General features: G+C 37.0%; 1 protein-coding gene across 4 annotated transcripts in view; it reads right to left on the bottom strand.

Annotated features, from left to right (window-relative positions):
• Positions 1–1,578: 1,578 nt before the first annotated feature.
• The window catches only part of SEC62 (SEC62 homolog, preprotein translocation factor), a 30,049-nt gene continuing 12,857 nt past the window's right edge, over positions 1,579–18,770 (bottom strand). For 2 of the 4 annotated variants that reach the window (XM_036347558.1, XM_036347559.1), the window contains exons 4-9: positions 17,430–17,531; positions 15,006–15,210; positions 13,825–13,917; positions 11,401–11,461; positions 8,461–8,580; positions 1,579–3,147 (exon numbers count right to left, since the gene is read on the bottom strand). In XM_036347558.1, the coding sequence (XP_036203451.1) occupies positions 2,678–3,147; positions 8,461–8,580; positions 11,401–11,461; positions 13,825–13,917; positions 15,006–15,210; positions 17,430–17,455 (975 nt within the window). In that variant the 5' untranslated portion in view covers positions 17,456–17,531 and the 3' untranslated portion in view covers positions 1,579–2,677. The remainder of the gene's footprint in view (positions 3,148–8,460; positions 8,581–11,400; positions 11,462–13,824; positions 13,918–15,005; positions 15,211–17,429; positions 17,532–18,770) is intronic. The other 2 variants (XM_036347556.1, XM_036347557.1) reach the window with 1 other exon arrangement.

Genomic DNA, 18,770 nt, shown 5'->3' on the forward strand with positions numbered 1-18,770 from the left:
ACAGTCACAAAAGCACTATTCTTACGTAGACTCAGTTGGTGAAGTCAATCCCACTTAGTTCGGCCTATTTATACTCACTCCACAATCAATCAACCCTACACGATCCCAAAGCCTCATGTGCAGGCTTTTCAGTAGTATGGCAAACCCAAAGTTCTTTTTTTTAAAATCACCATTTCATTGGCTAATATAAACAGGTCTCCAGGCTCTGGCATAAGAATATTTAATATTAGCCAGCAAAGACAGCCACCTACGCTGAGGGATATAACAGTGGCAGCCTTTTGATTTTTATGTTTGTTTAAAGTACACAACCTTACATAGTAAGACACTGAGGTGAAATTTCTAACTTGCTTTCTAACCAAGAATGATATTTCCCCCAGGGACCAGCAGGTATTTATAAAAATTGTACTAACATTTTGTAAGAACACATAAACATCAATAAGAAGCTGATTTTCCTGCCATGCAACAAAGGTTTTTAAGAGGAGATATAATATATATATATATATATATATATATATATATATATATATATATATATATATATAATAGAGAGCTGTAAAATAAATGTTGAGTATTGTCATAGTAGTTAAAGATTATTTTTATTTCTGAGAAACACTTTTGATACCATTATCATACCCCAAAATAGGTATTAATGCTACTGGTGGTTAAGAAGCTCAGGAGCTATAATTATGCATCTCTTTAACTGTGGAAATTTATGCAGGAGAGCTCTGAAAATGTGAGGAGAAAACGCCTCACACTTAAATCAATAAATATTTACTAGGAGAAAACTTTTAAAATGACTGCAGCCTTGGTAGAGCTGCATTAATACCAAACAGCCACACTTCTGCCCACTTACAAGAAGTACTATTAAGAAGCAATAAAGCTAAAAAAAAAAAAATCAATAAAGCTATCCTATATAATAAAAACCTAATATGCTAAGTGTCTGACCATTCGACTGTTCGGCCAGTCACTATGACGTGCACTGACCACCAGGGGGCAGACGCTCTGACCAGGTTAGCTTGCTGCTGGGGTCCAGTCAATTGGGACTGGGCAAGACAGGCCGGACACACCCTGTAGCCCTCCCGCGGTCCTTCTCTGCCCCGATTGTGCACCTGTGGGTCCCTCGGTGTGGCCTGCACCTTCTCGCAATCCGGGACTCTTCAGGGGATGTTAGAGAGTCAGTTTCAGCCTGATCCCCGCAAGCCAGGTCAAGAGACCCCACTGGTGCACAAATCCATGCACCGGGCCTCTAGTGTGTAATAAAATATGTCAGTTCACAGAAAGTATATTTTTTCACAATAGAAAAATTTAGTATCTCTAGTTAAACACTTAGATGGGAAACGGCCTAAAGAAAAATGAAGACCTACAGACTCCACCTATTTCAACTACAAAGCAAAATGCTCTCACTGTGACTGAAGGAAAATAATTTAATATTCATTATCAGTTTATGGGTATTGCTCCAAGGAATGATTATGCTTATAAATAAACTCAAGATTTTTCCAAAGATTTTTAACTAAAATATGCAAGATATAAAATCAAACTGCAAACCTAGTTCAAAGCAATTAGAGTCCAATGGTTTTCTCATGTTTTCTTGTATGCTCTTTATTTTAAATTGATATTTTAGAACAGTGAATTATCTTTCATAGCAGTGCCTCCAGGTCTGATAATACAGTACCCACTTCAGAATGTAGAGATTTAAGATAAATCAAACTGAACATTAAGGCGTACAAACAGCTAATTTAAGTCTGTTCTTATTTAATAAGGATCGTTTTAACTCATTCAAATACATGGAATGTTGGCACAAAACTTGAAGCTGCTGTAGAAAGATCACAGATGTTCTGTGGGTTATTGGAACTTCCATTTCTCTAAAAACATACCCTTAGATGGTCTTAATTTTACAAATTTAAGTGTTAGGAAAATGTCTAAATAATAAGTAACAATTAAAATAAAATGTTTATTTGTAAATTATGTACAGAATACATTTACTTTACGACAACGAAATGGGAAGAAGAGTCATACCCTCCCACTCAACGCGCTTGCTTTCTCTGTTGGAGATGACCACCCCTCTCTGAATCCGATGTACAAACCAGTTTGGATTTCCTAAGCTGGAAAAGGAGAATTTGTAGCTAAACTACAAGTGCTGTTTCAGTATACTAGTTGGCTCGTTTCCACAGAATGCTTTTGAACCCTGTTAACTTAGAATCTTAGAAATTTCCTGATATAATTTTATAATCAACAAAAGTTAACTGTCAAAAACAGTGAGTTTAAGCATTTCATCTCAAAGAAACTGTGAAATGGCTACATAACTGCACATAATCTGAAATTTTGTTGTTTCTTTTTATCCATTTAATTATTTTGATTAGTCTAACAGTAAAAAGCCATACAACTATCAAAAATGCCATTAATCTCAATGTCATTGTGGAAAGTGCACCTTTGACAACTATCAAAATTAATGAGACCTATGTACTGTAAAATTATCAAATAGATAAAACTTATAAATGGCTTCTGACTGTACCAATAATAGTATTCTATGAAATGAAGGACTGAATAGTCCCTGGATGTCAAATACATTTCAGTAAGTGGACTTAAAGAATGCTACAAATGTCAGGTATGCTTTATGATGATCAGCCAACATAGAAATCCAACCTCTTGCACTTTTTTAGTCCCCAAATTAGGCAGATTATGATTTTTCATGTAAAGATTTAGTTGTTTCTCCATCATTGTCGTCTTCTTCCTCCTCTTCACAATCACCATCTGTTTGTTGTTCCAATTCCTCTTTTGTGATCATTTCAAAATCATTCCCATTTCCACTACTGTGCTGGGATCGGTCATCTTCCCTCCTGTCACTGTCTGTGTCAGAATGCCGTTCTCCACCTGAGCCTTCTGTTCCATGATTTCCTGGTCCTACTTTTCCCTCCTCATCTTCCTTTTTCTCACTGTCTGACTTTTCCTCACTGTCAGACTTCTGCTGCTTTTTGGTTTCAGACTTTTCATCTTTCTTTAAGTCTGCTTTTGGTCCTTTATATTCATGTGTGTACAGAGGCCTGAAGGAGTCAATGAAGCCCACATCAGCAGTCAGATTTGGCAAGAACCAAAAGTGGTGCCTTCCTCCAGTTATGAGCCAAATGATGAGAAACAGAATGCAACGAGCTGTGGGAGAAAAATTTCTCTAATTAAATAATTCAAGCATTGACTCTGACAGCAGGGAAGAGTTATTAAGAAAAAATGAGAAGACATTCAGAGTGTTATTATTTGCACATTACATGCACCCTAAATTAAACAATTAAATCCTGATTAGTTTAGCAGCTATCACAGTATTCTAGGCACAGAGCATTCTGTTCTGAACTTGAGGGCATAATGCTACAATGCCATTCAAAAAGTTACTTCTATGTTTTTTTCAGCTGGCTGCTTTTCATAGATAGATGCTTATGATTTATGCAATTTGCTATGTTAGAGTTCAAGAAGCACAGCCATCAGTTGCACATTAAGTATGGACAAGACCATCGTATAAGAAAAGAAAATAAATGCGAGTGAGGAATGAAGGTATCTTAAAAAGTCTCTAAAAAGGAAAACGCAGGGCTGCGTGATGACTTTCCTAGACCCTAAGTACTTTAGCAATTCTCCATAAAAAAATTAAAAATTATACTTTTATGACCATATTGGCATAAATACAAATATAATCCTGCATAGAATCATTACCATATACATGTATACATATATTACTTCTGATTTTTAAAAAAATGAAAATGAAAACTTTGGGTCCAAGGCCACATGCCTACTCTGTCTACAGGATAAGTCTTCTAAGTGAAAACTTTTGAACAATAAGAGAACATTTTCCTAGAAGTTATACTTTTTAAAAATTAAATAATTCTGCTTTTTTAAAGGACTAAAACCCTCTCCCAATATTAGGAAATAATACAATGCTAATAAAAACCAGATCACTAAAACAAATAGGGTTTGTGGTTACCTCCAGAGCAATATTTGACAAAACTCATTAGTTAATAGAAGAATTAGAGAATTTTAAAGTTTATCATAATGAGTTATGACAAACACGTTTAGTTTCCTCTTAATTTACCAATTACATAGAGCTGAGTGATTTTCCTATTTTTTAAAAAAGTCATAATGATTACATGAATGTTATAGACTAGTCAAGTATGTTAGGTTTTTTGTTTTCTTTACAGACAATTATATCACTGTTTTCATATAAGGCCTAAAAGCAGCTCATGTATGCTTCTTCCATTATTTTGCTTTGGATAAATAAAAGGAAATGGTTTCAGCTGCCTTGACTTTTATGCAGCGGTAATTTCTTTTCTTTTTTAATATATTTTTATTGATTTCAGATAGAAAGGAGAAAGGGAGAGAGAGAAACATCAATGATGAGGGGAATCATTGTTCGGCTGCCTCCTGCACACCCCCTACTGGGGATCGAGCCTGCAACCCAAGCATGTGCCCTTGACTGGAATCGACCTGGGACCCTTCAGTCCACAGGCCGATGCTCTATCTACAGAGCCAAATCAGCTAGGCAGTAATTTCTATTTTCATAAAAGAATATACATATTCTAAAAGACTGTGCTACAAACAGAAAAGGCAAATATGTTGGAAATTATGATTTAAGAATAAATTCCACTAATAAAAAATAATGAACATCTTTTAAGAAGGCTGCACAACTTTTTCTCCAAATATAATTATGATGCTATGATAGGCTTTACAGGGTTGTAAGACATATGGTTCACAGTATGAAATCTTCCCTCAAATCCAAGAAAAAGCAATATAGAAATGGCACAAATAAAATCTAAGTTCTCACCATATCTACACCGGGCATAGCAGAATTCTAACACGTTTTATGGTTTTTCTCTATGTGACCTTAAATTACCAGGGTCAAAAGGGGAAGACTAACGGAAAAATCACTGTGACATACACTGAGTGGCCAGATTATTATGACCACTCCATCAGTACTTCATTGACACTTCCAAAAATACTGAATATTGAAAACTTCCTAAGCAAATACTCTCAAGGTTTTATTATTATTATTTGCATAACTAATTCACTTCATTGTACTGATGGGGTGGTCATAATAATATGGCTGGTCATAATAACCTGGCCACTCAGTGTATACTGCCATACTGTTTCTAACACTAAGAGTGACACATTTAGAAAATTGCAGAAGGCTTTATTTTAAATGGCAATATTAACAATACATATTCAAAGTAGCACCAAATATAATTTTGACCAATATGTAATAGTTCATAGAATAATATAAATGAAATATCCAGTTTATAAGTGGGCTACAGATCAAAATTATTTGCAAGTAGGTTTGGAATTGTATTTTCTAAAACAACAAAATGTTGGGTTTATTTTCTAGTTTAATTTCACAAGATTATTTAATGCACAATGCTATTTAAATCCATAGTATATTTGAAATAAAAAATTATAGAAAATACACCAAAGAAACATTATTATTATTATTATTTTATTTATTTTTTAAAAAATATATTTTATTGATATTTTACAGAGAGGAAGGGAGAGAGATAGAGAGTTAGAAACATCGATGAGAGAGGAACATCGATCAGCTGCCTCCTGCACATCTCCTACTGGGGATGTGCCCGCAACCCAGGTACATGCCCTTGACCGGAATCGAACCTGGGACCTTTCAGTCCGCAAGCCGATGCTCTATTCACCGAGCCAAACCGGTTTCGGCTATTATTATTTTTAATTTTTGTTTTTTAAAATATATTTTATTGATTTTTACAGAGAGGAAGGGAGAAGGATAGAGAGTTAGAAACATCGATGAGAGAGAAACATCGATGAGCTGCCTCCTGCACACTCCCCACTGGGGATGTGCTCGCAACCAAGGTACATGCCCTTGACCGGAATCGAACATGGGACCCTTGTGTCCGCAGGCCGACGCTCTATCCACTGAGCCAAACCGGTTAGGGCGAAACATTATTTTATAATCTTTTTTTAAAAAATGTTTTTACTGATTTCAGAGAGAGTATGGGAGACACAGAGAGAGACAGAAGCATCAATGATGAGAATCATTGATCAGCTGCCTCCTGCACGTCCCCTACTAGGAATCGAGCCTGCAACCAAGGCATGTGCCCTGACTGGGAATTGAACTGTGACCTCTTGGTTCATAGGTAGACACTCAACCATTGAGCCATACCAGCCGGGCAAGAAACAGTATTTTAAAATGCAAAACAATATAATAACCATAAATTATTGTGAATAGTGGTTTAAGTAAAAGATAAGCAAGTGGCCCTGGCCAGTGTGGCTCAATTGGTTGGAGCATCATCTCATGCACCCGGTTCAATTCCCAGTCAGGGCATGTACCCAGGTTGCAGTTTTGGGGGCTCATACGGGAGGCAACCGATCAATGTTTCTCTCTCACATTGGTATTTTTCTTTCTCTCCGCCCGCCTCTGCCTCGCTCCCTTCGTCTCTCTCTCTCAAACAAACAAACAAAAAACCATATCCTCCTGTGAGGATTAAAAAAATAAAATGATAAGCAAGTGGGTTAATTCTATTCAGTGGAGTTAAACCTTTGCTGAAAATTTTCAAAGGGCTTCTCAATTTTCAAGCATTTGAGCATGGTGCCAGAAGACACCATATGATTATATATAATGTCAGACTAAAGTTATGGCTTCTCATTCTTGATACACTACCACTATTTACCTGCTTCACAGTATGTCTTGGCCTACAAATGTGCTGTGTTACATGCAAAGCATCAGGGGATTTTCTCAAGGTGACTAAGCTACAGGAAGGAAAAAAATGAAAGGCAGGTGGAAAGGCTTCACACAGTCAGAGATCTGATAGAAAAAAGAGGCCTGTAAACCCACTTGAGTGAAAACACTAGATGAGCTCCTGGGCCCACGGATGGAGGCACCAACTCAGAACATACCTTGATGTCTAGGATGAAGGCATATACAGAAGGAAATTGCGTAGGGCTGTAGGAGTAATGCTTTATAAACGTAAGAGTCTATTATTATCATAGAACCTCAGAATAACTTGCACTTACTTCAGATATTCTTGGTCAAATTATGTCCTCTAACAATAGGTACTAAGTTAATAATGTGGGTGTTGTTTTTAATTTTTATACAGAAGTACTCCTATACGTCTTGGTGGAAAGCTGATTTATCAGTTGGAAAACATAATCTGAAATCAGTACCACATGCTAACATAAACGCAAGCATGTCAAACTCTGTTTATTTGGCCTGTGCTAACCTTTGAGTTTGACATGCTTGCTCTAGATCACTGGTTCTCAACCTTCTGGCCCTTTAAATACAGTTCCTCATGTTGTGACCCAACCATAAAATTATTTTCGTTGCTACTTCATAACTGTAATGTTGCTACTGTTATGAATCATAATGTAAATATCTGATATGCAGGATGGTCTTAGGCGACCCCTGTGAAAGGGTCGTTCGACCCGCCAAAAGGGTTGCGACCCACAGGTTGAGAACCGCTGCTCTAGATGGTTCAAGGAATTATATTTAAGTAAAAAATCAGTAGACAACTTTGGATAAGCTAAGAAAAATTCCTTTTCCAAAGCGAAAGATTAAATTAGACGTGCCCACCCAATGTCAGAAAATCTTCAAAGACTAGGATTTTAAGTAAAATAATATTTGTTGAATTTTTTCATGGTAAGAAACATGCTCACTGTAAAAAATACAGACAAGTGTAAAAAAATACCATTAAAATCATTCATAACTATCACCACTATTTATATTTAGGTACATTTCCTTCCAGTCAAACCCTTCTTGGCATTGAGTGCTTCCATTTCAAAAAAATCTTCCTAATTAAACAGACAAAACCCACTTCATTATTTTATTATTGTTTGATTACTAGTGATGAGCATTTTTCATGTATTTATTAATCACTTATTTTTAATATCCTCTTTTAAACGGGGTTTTTATATCGTTTTGTTTTTAGCTATGAAAGACATCCAAAAATGTAAGACAAAATTACTTATGTGTTCTTGTTTGACTTTTAAAAAATATTTTAAAACTCCTTAATGCATCTAGAATTTATTTTGGCACATGGATACAAATTGATTTTTCCTAATGGTAAGTCAATTGTTTAGAATCATTTATTAAATATATACAAGGAATTTAAATATTTACTATGTTTCATTTGCTTAAGTCAAATATAAAAATGTTTTACTGAAAATATTATGTCTAACAAAGAACAATCATGATAAAAACATTAACATTCTTGCAGTAGCTAATTTTTAAACCCTATCAATGTGCACGTTAAGCCATATTAAATCTTTTTTTTCTTCAGAATAGATCAAATCTAATCAAGCATACACACTACTCCTTCAAGTCTGAGTCAGATTTGGGATATGACCCAAAAAGTAGGTCCATACACTTTTTTATTTACCAATTTTAATTGTGATGTTAATTACTGAAGCTCCAGGCTACAGTTCTAAATACTCAGTATCTACCTTATTGAAGTCAGTTATACTTACCAATAGCAAGGAGAAGAATGCTGGCTACAAAACAGCCTGCACCCACACTGAGGTAATAAACACCCACTCTCATTTCTGCTGGCCAAAGAGGGAAGAGGGTGGCTGCTATCACTGCAATCACTGGAATAAGAAATGACAAAGTTACATAGATAACTTTTAGATTAAAATTTTAAATTGCATGGATGATATAACAGTGAATATATTCCTAGGGGGGAAAAGTGAAACATAAATATATTAAAATAGAGGCCCTGTGCACGAAATTCATGCACTTGAGTTGGGGGGGGGGATCCCCTAAGCCAGGATGGCACCCTCTCGCAGTCCAGGAGCCATCAGGGGATGTCTGACTGCTGGCTTAGGCCCGCTCCCCACCAACAGTTAGACATCTTTAACACTGCTGCAGAGGCGGGAGAGGCTCCCGCCACTGGCGCTGTGCTCACCAGCTGTGAGCCCAGCTTCTGGCTGAGCGGTGCTCCCCCTGTGGGAGTGCACTAACCACCAGAGGGAAGCTCCTGCATTGAGCATCTGCCCCCCCGGTGGTCAGTGCGCGCCATAGCATCGGTCGTTCTGCCGTTTGGTCAATTTGCATATTAGCCTTTAATTATATGATATATTAAAAATTGCCATTTTTGTAGGTAAAATATGGTCAATTATCAACCATTTCCCATAATTCTGTTTAACAATTTAACTACTGTTCCTAAATTAGGTTAAGATTTTTCTAGTATAAATTACATATAGTTAGAAAAAAAGTGCTGTCAAAAAATGTGAAATGAACAAGTGCTACTGTTTTCCAGCAATGTCTACTTTATTTTTTGACTATAAGATATCTGTCTACTGAACAGGGGAGCTTAAAGAAACAACAACCTAACAACAAAACTAACAACAACAAAGAAGATTCAACAGATCCTCTCCAGAGATTCCGATTCTGGGGTGGAACTCTGACAGAGACAAACTGAAAAGGTCACCTTGTGGTAAGCGAAGAAAAATTCCTACTTCTTTCCCAAAGTGAAAGACTGTATTAGACCTGTCCCCCCTATGTGAAAAAATCTTTAGAGACTAAGATCTTAAACAATATTTACTGGATTTTTTTCATGGTAACATATATGCTTATTGTAAAAATTACAGGCAAGTATAAAAAATAACATACAAATCATAACTATCACCACTATTTATATTTAGGTGCATTCAGGTGTGATACAGAGGTTTTTGATAGGTAGGGAAACTGTATACAAGTAACTTTAGTTTTTTTTAAGTACAGTGGGACCACACTGAATAACTGTAAGAAATTAGAAGTCTGGTTATTAGGTCTTTAGAGCAAAAGAGCTCAGAATTCAAATTCTAGCTATATCATTTATAAGCTAAGTAACCCTGGGCAAGTTATTTAACCCCGTTGAGGCTAAATTACTTTATATATATATTTAATACGTGTCTGTTCCTATTTTCTAAAGGTTGCTGTAAGGATGAAATGAAATAATGCATATAAAATAATTAGCAACATTACTAGTACTTAGTCGGTAATCAACAGCTATCAGATATTTGTATTGGAATTACCTGAGTTTCAACTTTTTGAATGGGGTCCTATGATACCTTATTGATCAAGCTTGTTTAACTGCTCTTTATTTTTACTTGTTAAATCATTCTCTCCCTGCCCACCCATGCCCCTCACCCTGAATAACACATACCCATGGTTAAAAATCCACACAAATAAAAACAAAGCAAAAGGTATAAAGGGAGGTCTTCATCAAATTCTTGGTTCATTCCCCAGAAGTTAATTAGTAGAGACTGCCTATATAAAATTAAATTTGGTACATAGAATTTTTTTCTACATAAATAAGCTTATACTAGTCTTACTCTTTTGCAATTTCTTTTTCATTTAATCAGTTCTAGATATCTATCAGTACATTCTACCTAATTCTTTAAAAGCTGTATTGTATTCTAGTGGGCAGTTTCACCATTTTCCTTCAGAGTAATTTTCTACTGAAGAATAAGAATTATTACCAGTTTTATCCTATTATACACAACAGTTCAACAAATACCAAACTACATGTACATTTGTACAACTGATTACAGCACAAGATAAATTAGTTGAGATGTAACTGTTAGGTCAAAAGGTATAGATATTTAAAATTTGAAACACAGCTGCTAATTACCCTCCTAAATATAATCTGAGGGATTTGGATTAGAATAGATAACAGTGTCAATGCACACTTCTGAATAAATTCTTTGTGCAACTGTATTAAGAACAGCCATGGCCCCTGACTGAGTGGCTTAGCTGCTTGGAGCATTGTCCCATACACCAAAAGGTTGTGGGTTTGATCCCTGGTCAGGATGCATATGGGAAACAACTGATCGATGTCTCTCTCTTTCAATCAATGTTTCTCTTGCTCTCTGTCTCTCTCCCTAAAAAAAATTAATAAAAATACATCCTCAGATGAGGATAGAAAAAAAAAAAAAGAACAGCCATGGGATAAATTTTGAGAAGTAGAATAGCTGGGTCAGTGTATATACATTTAAAATCTGAAAAGGCATTGCCAAACTGCCCGCCATAAAAACGTAAACAAGGGACATACCATCAACTGTTGGAGAGTGTTGGTGTTTCCCAAGTGTTAGACTAACTTCATTAAGAATAGATATTATCAAACTCTGTAATTCTCTTAATCACTGTTGCTTTACTTTGTATTTATTATGAGTGTGATTAAGTATCATTCATGATTATTGGTCACTGTATTTCTTTATCTGTGAGCTATCTTTACCATTTTTCTACCAGGTTGTTAATCTCTTAAATATCTTTGCTTTAATGTGTTGCAAATACTCTCCTCATTTTATCTTTTATCTTCTGACTTTAACATATATTTTAAAAACATAACTATTTTATATTAAATATTTTTCTTTATGGCATCCGCATTTTTATTTTCCTTTCTAAATTTTAGAGATTGTACTTACCAAGAATTAATCCCATGACAAAGGTTTTAAAGTGAACTGGGTCATAGATCCACACAAATACCTAGAGGAATCAAGAAACCACAGTGCTGTAAGTTTTAAGGTCACATTAGAAGGTAAGCTCAATTCTGTTTTAGATCTTCTAAAAGAGTAATTTCCAACCTCTTGACACTTGAGAACTGCTTTTTAAGGTAAACAAATTTCAAATACCTTTCCTTCAGTATTATTTTGTTTCCAGTTAGAAAACTGTTTAAAAAACTATAAATTCTGTAATGCACTTAAGTAAATTTCTACCTATTTACATGCTTTTAACAATTTGTTCATGTGTGTAAACTATTATTTATTCAACCTGAAGACCAAAAGTTTACCTTTTTGTCTTTAATATAATTATGTACACTGGCATGAGCAGAACAGTCTGGGTTAAGAGCATAGTTTTCAGCCAGGCTCTATTACAGATCCGGCAGCTCTCAACCCCACCCTGTTCTTTCCCATGGATGATACGAAAAACCATTATTAAAAGGTCATGCTTAGTGAACATAAAGATGCTATGACCCCCTGCAATAATTTCATTGCCTACTTCCCCAGGGAAGGTCTGTAGCCCATACCCTGGAAACCACTGCTTTAAAGCTTAACTTACTTTATAGAACAGAAACTGACTTCATTCAGAACAATCAAATGCTGCATAATCATCATCCACAAAACTCCTAGATTTATCTCTTAATTTCTATAAATAACAATACTCCTTCCATTTCCTGGTTCTATTTTGACCACAACTCTTTGGTATTGTCTTTTGATTTGTTTCTATTTTTAACACTGGAGGTTCCATTCTTCTTTTCTTTAACTCTGCACATTTCCCCTGGAAATCAGATCCACAGACATCGCTTCTGCCAGTTAGCATTCTAAAAAAACAAATTTTTAAAGACATTTCCCACCTCTGTACATTTGAAAGCCTGCTTCTTTGCTACATCTTTCTACAGAATAAAATCTAGCCTTTTCAGGAATGCAAGCACCATGGTTTTGCTCAAACTGCTTCATTTGCCTAACAGGTCTATAACACCTTCCCGGTGCACCTGGTAATGTGCCAATCATCCTTCAAGGCTCAGCTCAAGTGTTTAGGATCTTCAGAACTCCTTATCTTCTTGATTAAATTAACCATCTCTAATCTGTATTCTCACATCATTACACTTAACATTGTAACACAGTACCATGTTTAAAAGTGTGTATGTTTGCTAGACAATAAGAGCATCTAAGAAGAGAATATGTATCATGCTATTTCCAGCATCTATAAAAATGTTTTGGCATAATATTTTGGCCAATGCTTGATGTGTGGTCTTCAATTATGTGGCTCTTAAGCATGGGTTCACCTCAGAATCACCCTGGGACACGTTACAGAACAAGACACACACACATACACACATGAGATTCTCATGCAGCTGTGTCCAAAATGAGCCTAGGACACATATTTTCTGAAAAGCTTTCCTAGAATTTCAAACTCATAGCTCCCAGAAATCACTACTTCTACTTTACATATACTATTTTTGTATTAGGTATAGGAAGAATAGATCTTGAAATTCACAACAATTTAATGGCCAGTATATAACTAATACTTCTGTAATGGTTTAATGACTAAATTAACCATTCTGCTCTTTTTCCTTTGATAGCAATGGAAATCCTGCATTTTTGGCTGGGCAAACGACTGCCCAGTACAAAAAGCATATTTCTAAGATTTTACTGCAGGTAGGCATGACCATGTGACTAGGTTCTGGATAATGGAATCCAAGAAAGGAAACTGCCAACTGGGAGGTGTCCTTAAAGAGGAGGCAGGTCCCTCTTTCTCCTTCCCTCCTTTGGATGCAGATACAAGGCTGGCAGTCATCTGAGACCATGAGGGAATTATTCTTCACATAGAAGGGAGAGTTCAGACCTACCATGGAGCTGCCATTATCTGTAGTGCTTATCCTTCAGATTTCCTTGATGACAGAGAAATAAGCATTTATTTTGTTTTAAGTAACTGTTATTTCAAGTTTCCTATCACTCATACACAGCTGAACCTAATTCTGACTGATTTTTCATAAATTTCATGTCTTAATTCAGATAAATTACTGATTTTCAAAATATGTTTTTTATTGACTTTAGAGAAGTGGGGACGGAAAGAAAGAGGGAGAGAGAGAAAAACATCCATAGGTTGCGTCCTGTATGTGCCCTGACTGGTGATTAAACCCGCCAGCCTTTAGTATACAGGATGATGCTCCAACACACTGAGCCACACTGGCCAGGGCCAGAGAAATAATTTATTTTTAAAAAGAGTAAATTTTATATCTACCTCATTAGATTTATCTAAATTGTTTTCTTAGCGAAAGCATTAAAGATAATTCTAAATATTCCTATGGAAAACTGGATTTCTACCTGTCAGCTAGATACTCTCACCTCATTTCCATCCAGAAAAACTTGATCATCATGTGGCTCAAGCTTGAATTTTTTCTTAGTTTCCTTCTTTTTGGGAGTTCCTGGAGCTTCCTCCTATTGAAACACAAGTTAAATAGAAGAAAAAGCACTTACAAACAAGCAAACAAGCAAAAAGCACAATGACATTCATACAGTAACAAAATTTTAATCTTTGAGATACAGAGATAAAAATTCTCAACCATGGTATTTATAAAAACCCGAACATGCTTATTTTAAACTAGATGCCCAGTGCATGAATTCGTGCACAGGTGGAGGTCCCTTGGCCTAGCCGGCAATCAAGGCCTATGGGGGGGCCAGCCAGGGGAAGGGACCCCAGGAGGTTGGTCAGCTGGTCGAGGGGCTGGCCGGCTGGGGGGAGGGACCGTGGGACATTGGCTGGCTGGCCCTCTCATCAGTGCCATCGTGGTGGGGAGGGAGGCTGACTGGGGGAAGGGGTTGTGGGAGGTTGGCTATGGGAGTGCACTGACTACCAGGGGGCAGCTCCTGCATTGAGCATATCTGCCCCCTGGTGGTCAGTGCGCATCATAGTGACTGGTCGACCGATTGTTCAGTCTAACGGTCGCTTAGGCTTTTATATATATACTAGAGGCCCGGTGCACAAAAATTTGTGCACTGGGGGGGGGGGGGGTCACTCAGCCTGGCCTGTGCCCTCTTGCAGTCTGGGACCCCTCGGGGGATGTCCACCTGCTGGCTTAGGCCCACTCCCCAGGGGATCAGGCCTAAGCTGGCAGTCAAACATCCCTCTGGCAGCCCAGGAGCCCTTGGGGGATGTCCACTTGCCAGTGGGGAGCAGGCCTAAGCTGCAGTCGGACATCCCTAGTGCTGCTGAGGCGGGAGAGGATCCCAGCACTACCGCTGTACTGGCAGCCGTCAGCCTGGTTTGTGGCTGAGCAGAGCTCCCCCTGTGGGAGCACACTGACCACCATAGGGGGCAGCTCCTGCACTGAGCATCTGCCCCCTGGTGGTCAGTGTGTGTCATAGTGACCAGTCATTCCCAGTCGTTCTGCTGTTAGGGCCAATTTGCATATTACCCTTTTATTATAATAGGATGGTTGTTACATAGCATTTCAAGATTGCTCATATGCCAGTAATCCTGTGCACATAATGACTTTTGATTTTTACTTAATCTTAATTGAAATCACCTTTTTGGATTCTTCCTTTTCACCATCTTTTTTTTTCTCTTTTTCCTTTTTGGTCTTTTCATCCTTTAGATTTTCTTTCTTGCTCTTTTTATCTTCTTCTTTTCCACTTTCAGCTTTTCCTTTTTCTTTTTCCTTTTTAATGTCTTTATCATACTTCATTTTCATTACTTTTAGTGCTCGGTGAAAAAACTGTTTCTTTAAAAGCCTTTAGAAAAAAAGGTATGACAATTATAAGATACAGACTGAAAAGCAAAAATATCAAGACCTGAATAAAATGAGCAAGGGAAGACATACATTGGCAACTCACAGAGAAATTATAATTAGTAAGCCATGGAAAATAAAAATCAACCCCACCTCTAATAACATAAAAAACCACTACATAGCCAATCTGGGTATATAAAAGGTATCAATCTAATTTTCATTTTTTAAACTACATAATTTAGATATGAGATTGTATAGATTTGGAATTATCCTTATGAAATTTTCTCTACATTCATTAAGAGTAACCATGACTCTGTTTTATTTAATGTTGTCTCAAATTTCTAACCTTATAATCCCACTGAAAAATCCTTACATTTGTCACCTCAAAGCCATCTTTTCGAATCCAGTTTCAGAGTTTCTGATTTGTGTCTTCATTTCTGCCTGATCAAGTACAATCACCAAAACACAACTCACTGCCACCACCTGTGCCTGTTAATGGTCATTACCCACCTTCAGGGGCCTGCTCAAGCACATCATACCACCTGTTAACTGGATGCCCCTCTCCTGCCAAATGATCACTTATTTCTGGTATTATGCTCTGCCCTCCAAGCACCGGTTTTTACCTGCCTGGCTGGGCTTCTTTCTGCTGCCCCATTAGTACACCCCAAGGACATCTCCACAAAGCTAACTTCTAGGTACCCTCACCTGGCCTTCCACTTGTTCAAAAGATCTATATAGCAAGTAATTGTGCAACTGTCTGAAATACCCCCAAAGACTCCACCGTTAATATCCACTACACATATACATATGTATGTATACCAACAAAATATTGAAATGAGTCCCTTAATAATTAACTACTTATGGGTAGAAAGTGAGATTTAAGAGTAGTGGTAGGTATTTGAATATGAAGGGGGATTTCAAAATTTTACTCTACTTCAGAATTTCTTATAAAAATTTATAATGAAAATATTCTAATTTTATTTACTTCTGTACTTATGTGATTTCCAGATTTTCTATCAGGAACATTATTTACCACTTAACATGAAAACAAAAACACATCCTATTCATTGTATATTAGTTACAAACCAGCATTTCATATTACAGTTCATATTATGGATTTCCATATATGAAGCGTACATATATATACACACAGATACTTGAGTACACATTCTCAAATGGTAATGTGTTTTATATAACTAAGTCGGATTTTCTTCTATATCATTTTAAGTGGAAAAATTTGTTCTTAATAAAGTAATAAATAATTTAAAAAATCAAACAGAATTTTAAGAGAAAAAAATCTTTCCCTTAGTGAGTAGACACAGAAGTGCACAGAGCCAGTAGAAAAATCAGCTCTGTCACCATTCCTGCACAGTTGCCCCACCCCATAAAAGGAAAATAGACTGTAAACCAATCAAATTGTTGAAAAGTTCATATTCAGCCCTGCTGGTGTGGCTCAGTGGTTGAGTATCAACCCATCAACCAGGAGGTCACATTTGATTCCTAGTCAGGGCACATGCCTGGGTTGCAGACTCAATTCCCAGCAGGGACATGCAGGAGGCAGCTGATCGATCAACGATTCTCTCTCATGACTGATGTTTCTATTTCTCCCTCTCTTTTCCTCTCTCTAAAATCAATAAAAAAACACACATAAAAATGTTTTTTAAAAATGTGGTCGCTATTTCATAGGGGTTTCTAGGACTAAATGAGAAGCATGGCATATATGTTATATGTTAGCCATTACTGCCATAACAAAATCTTGAATTTCTTTAATAGTTACGGAATACACATACACAAACACATTTGGTCTCATGAATCACTAATTTTAACATCATTCCATTCTGTAATAAGTAATACTAGTAATAAGTACATTCATTGACTTATTCCTTGATAGGTTTCCAGAGAACTTCTACTTCAACTCACTTTATGCCTCAAAAGTGAGATGACATTTACTATTGTAATAATATCAGGGCCTCCATTAATTAAGCTTTAAGTACGTCATATAGTACAAATCACTTAAACAAAGCTCTCTGACACTTTCACATAACTATTCATATTTCCCTATCTTACTTCCCCATACTTCCCTGTTCTATGCCCTTTGCCAGGATCAAATGTCCTTTCTCCTATCATTTGCTGGGTAATCAGCTATCTACGTTTCAAAATTTGAAAAAACACATTTTTCCTGTGAAGCCATTCTTAAAGTTTCCCCATCTCTGTCTTCCTTACGGAACACACTGCACTGTAGTAGTCATGAATCTTCTTTAACAGACTAGATTAGGTGCTTTGGAGGCAGGAACCAAGTCACAGTCATCTTTGTATTTCCGGGGCCTGGCATATAATAGATATTTGTTGAATAAATAAATTGGTTAAAGGCAGCAAGTTATTAAATTGCTTTCCTCACCTCTTAATTTTTTAAAAATTTTTTTAGGTTTAACAAACATTTATAGATGCCAGATATGTGTTCAGGACTTTCACTTATGTGACAATGGTGAGGTTTCATTAAATGCCCACATTGTGCTATCGAGTAACAATAAAGTATAAAACAGTCCTACAATTGCCTTCAGATTTAGCTGCCAAGAAGTTAAAAAAAACTAACACGTGCAACAATTCTAAAATAGTTTAGGGCTAAACTATATGATAGCACCTTTATAAATACTGTCGCACTTCAGATACAAAGATTAATGTGGGCTGGAGGGCCTGAGGAATATCACATGGTGGAGACGGGACTTGAGAGATATTTATATTGAAAAGCAGAGGGGAGAGAGGGAGAGCCATTTGGGAAAAGTGGCAGGTTATGATTAGGTAAAGACTAGAAGAGAGAATGAGTGCGGCATATGAACAGGAGTTGGAAGGAGATTATTGGACTGAGCGTTGGTGATGCAGTCATTTGGGAGAGTTAGGATGGTGCTAGATTAAAGGCTGAAGAGTTCATGCTTGAAATAGGATACAAAGAACCACTGCACTAGGACATCTTAGATAAGTTTGTTTTGTGTATTATCCTACACTTTCTTGTTCTGTTTGTCTTCAGACTCCCTTAAGCCCACTTAGCAGCTTCAGAAAATGAGAGTGGAAAGGTGTCCTTTTGTACTTTTGTCTATAGCCAAGCAGGAATCCATGAGGGCTGGCCATCAGGAGGCCTCCATGGTTGTATTAGAAGTGGCTTTGAAGAATTTAAGTAGTTATGTGTCCCCATTTTAGTGCAGAAAGGAAAAACAACCTGACATGAATGGGAATAACATACACAATGAAAAATGAGTGTATCTCTAAGGCAATGGTCGGCAAACTGCGGCTTGTGAGCCACATGCGGCTCTTTGGCCTCTTGACTGTGGCTCTTCCACAAAATACTGATGTCTGTGCATGGGCCAAGAAGTTTCAATCGCACTGTACGTGTGCGCCCGCATGTGGTATTTTGTGGAAGAGCCACAGTCAAGGGGCCAAAGAGCCGCATTTGGCTCGTGAGCCACGGTTTGCCGACCACAGCTCTAGGGCATTTTCTGTACTCAGGTCTTTTGGGCTTTTCATATAACAAGGTATCAATACTCCTAAAAAGCTAACAGATGTGGCTTA

This window comes from Myotis myotis, unplaced genomic scaffold (genome assembly GCF_014108235.1).
Source record: "Myotis myotis isolate mMyoMyo1 unplaced genomic scaffold, mMyoMyo1.p scaffold_m19_p_2, whole genome shotgun sequence".
NCBI lineage: Eukaryota > Metazoa > Chordata > Mammalia > Chiroptera > Vespertilionidae > Myotis > Myotis myotis.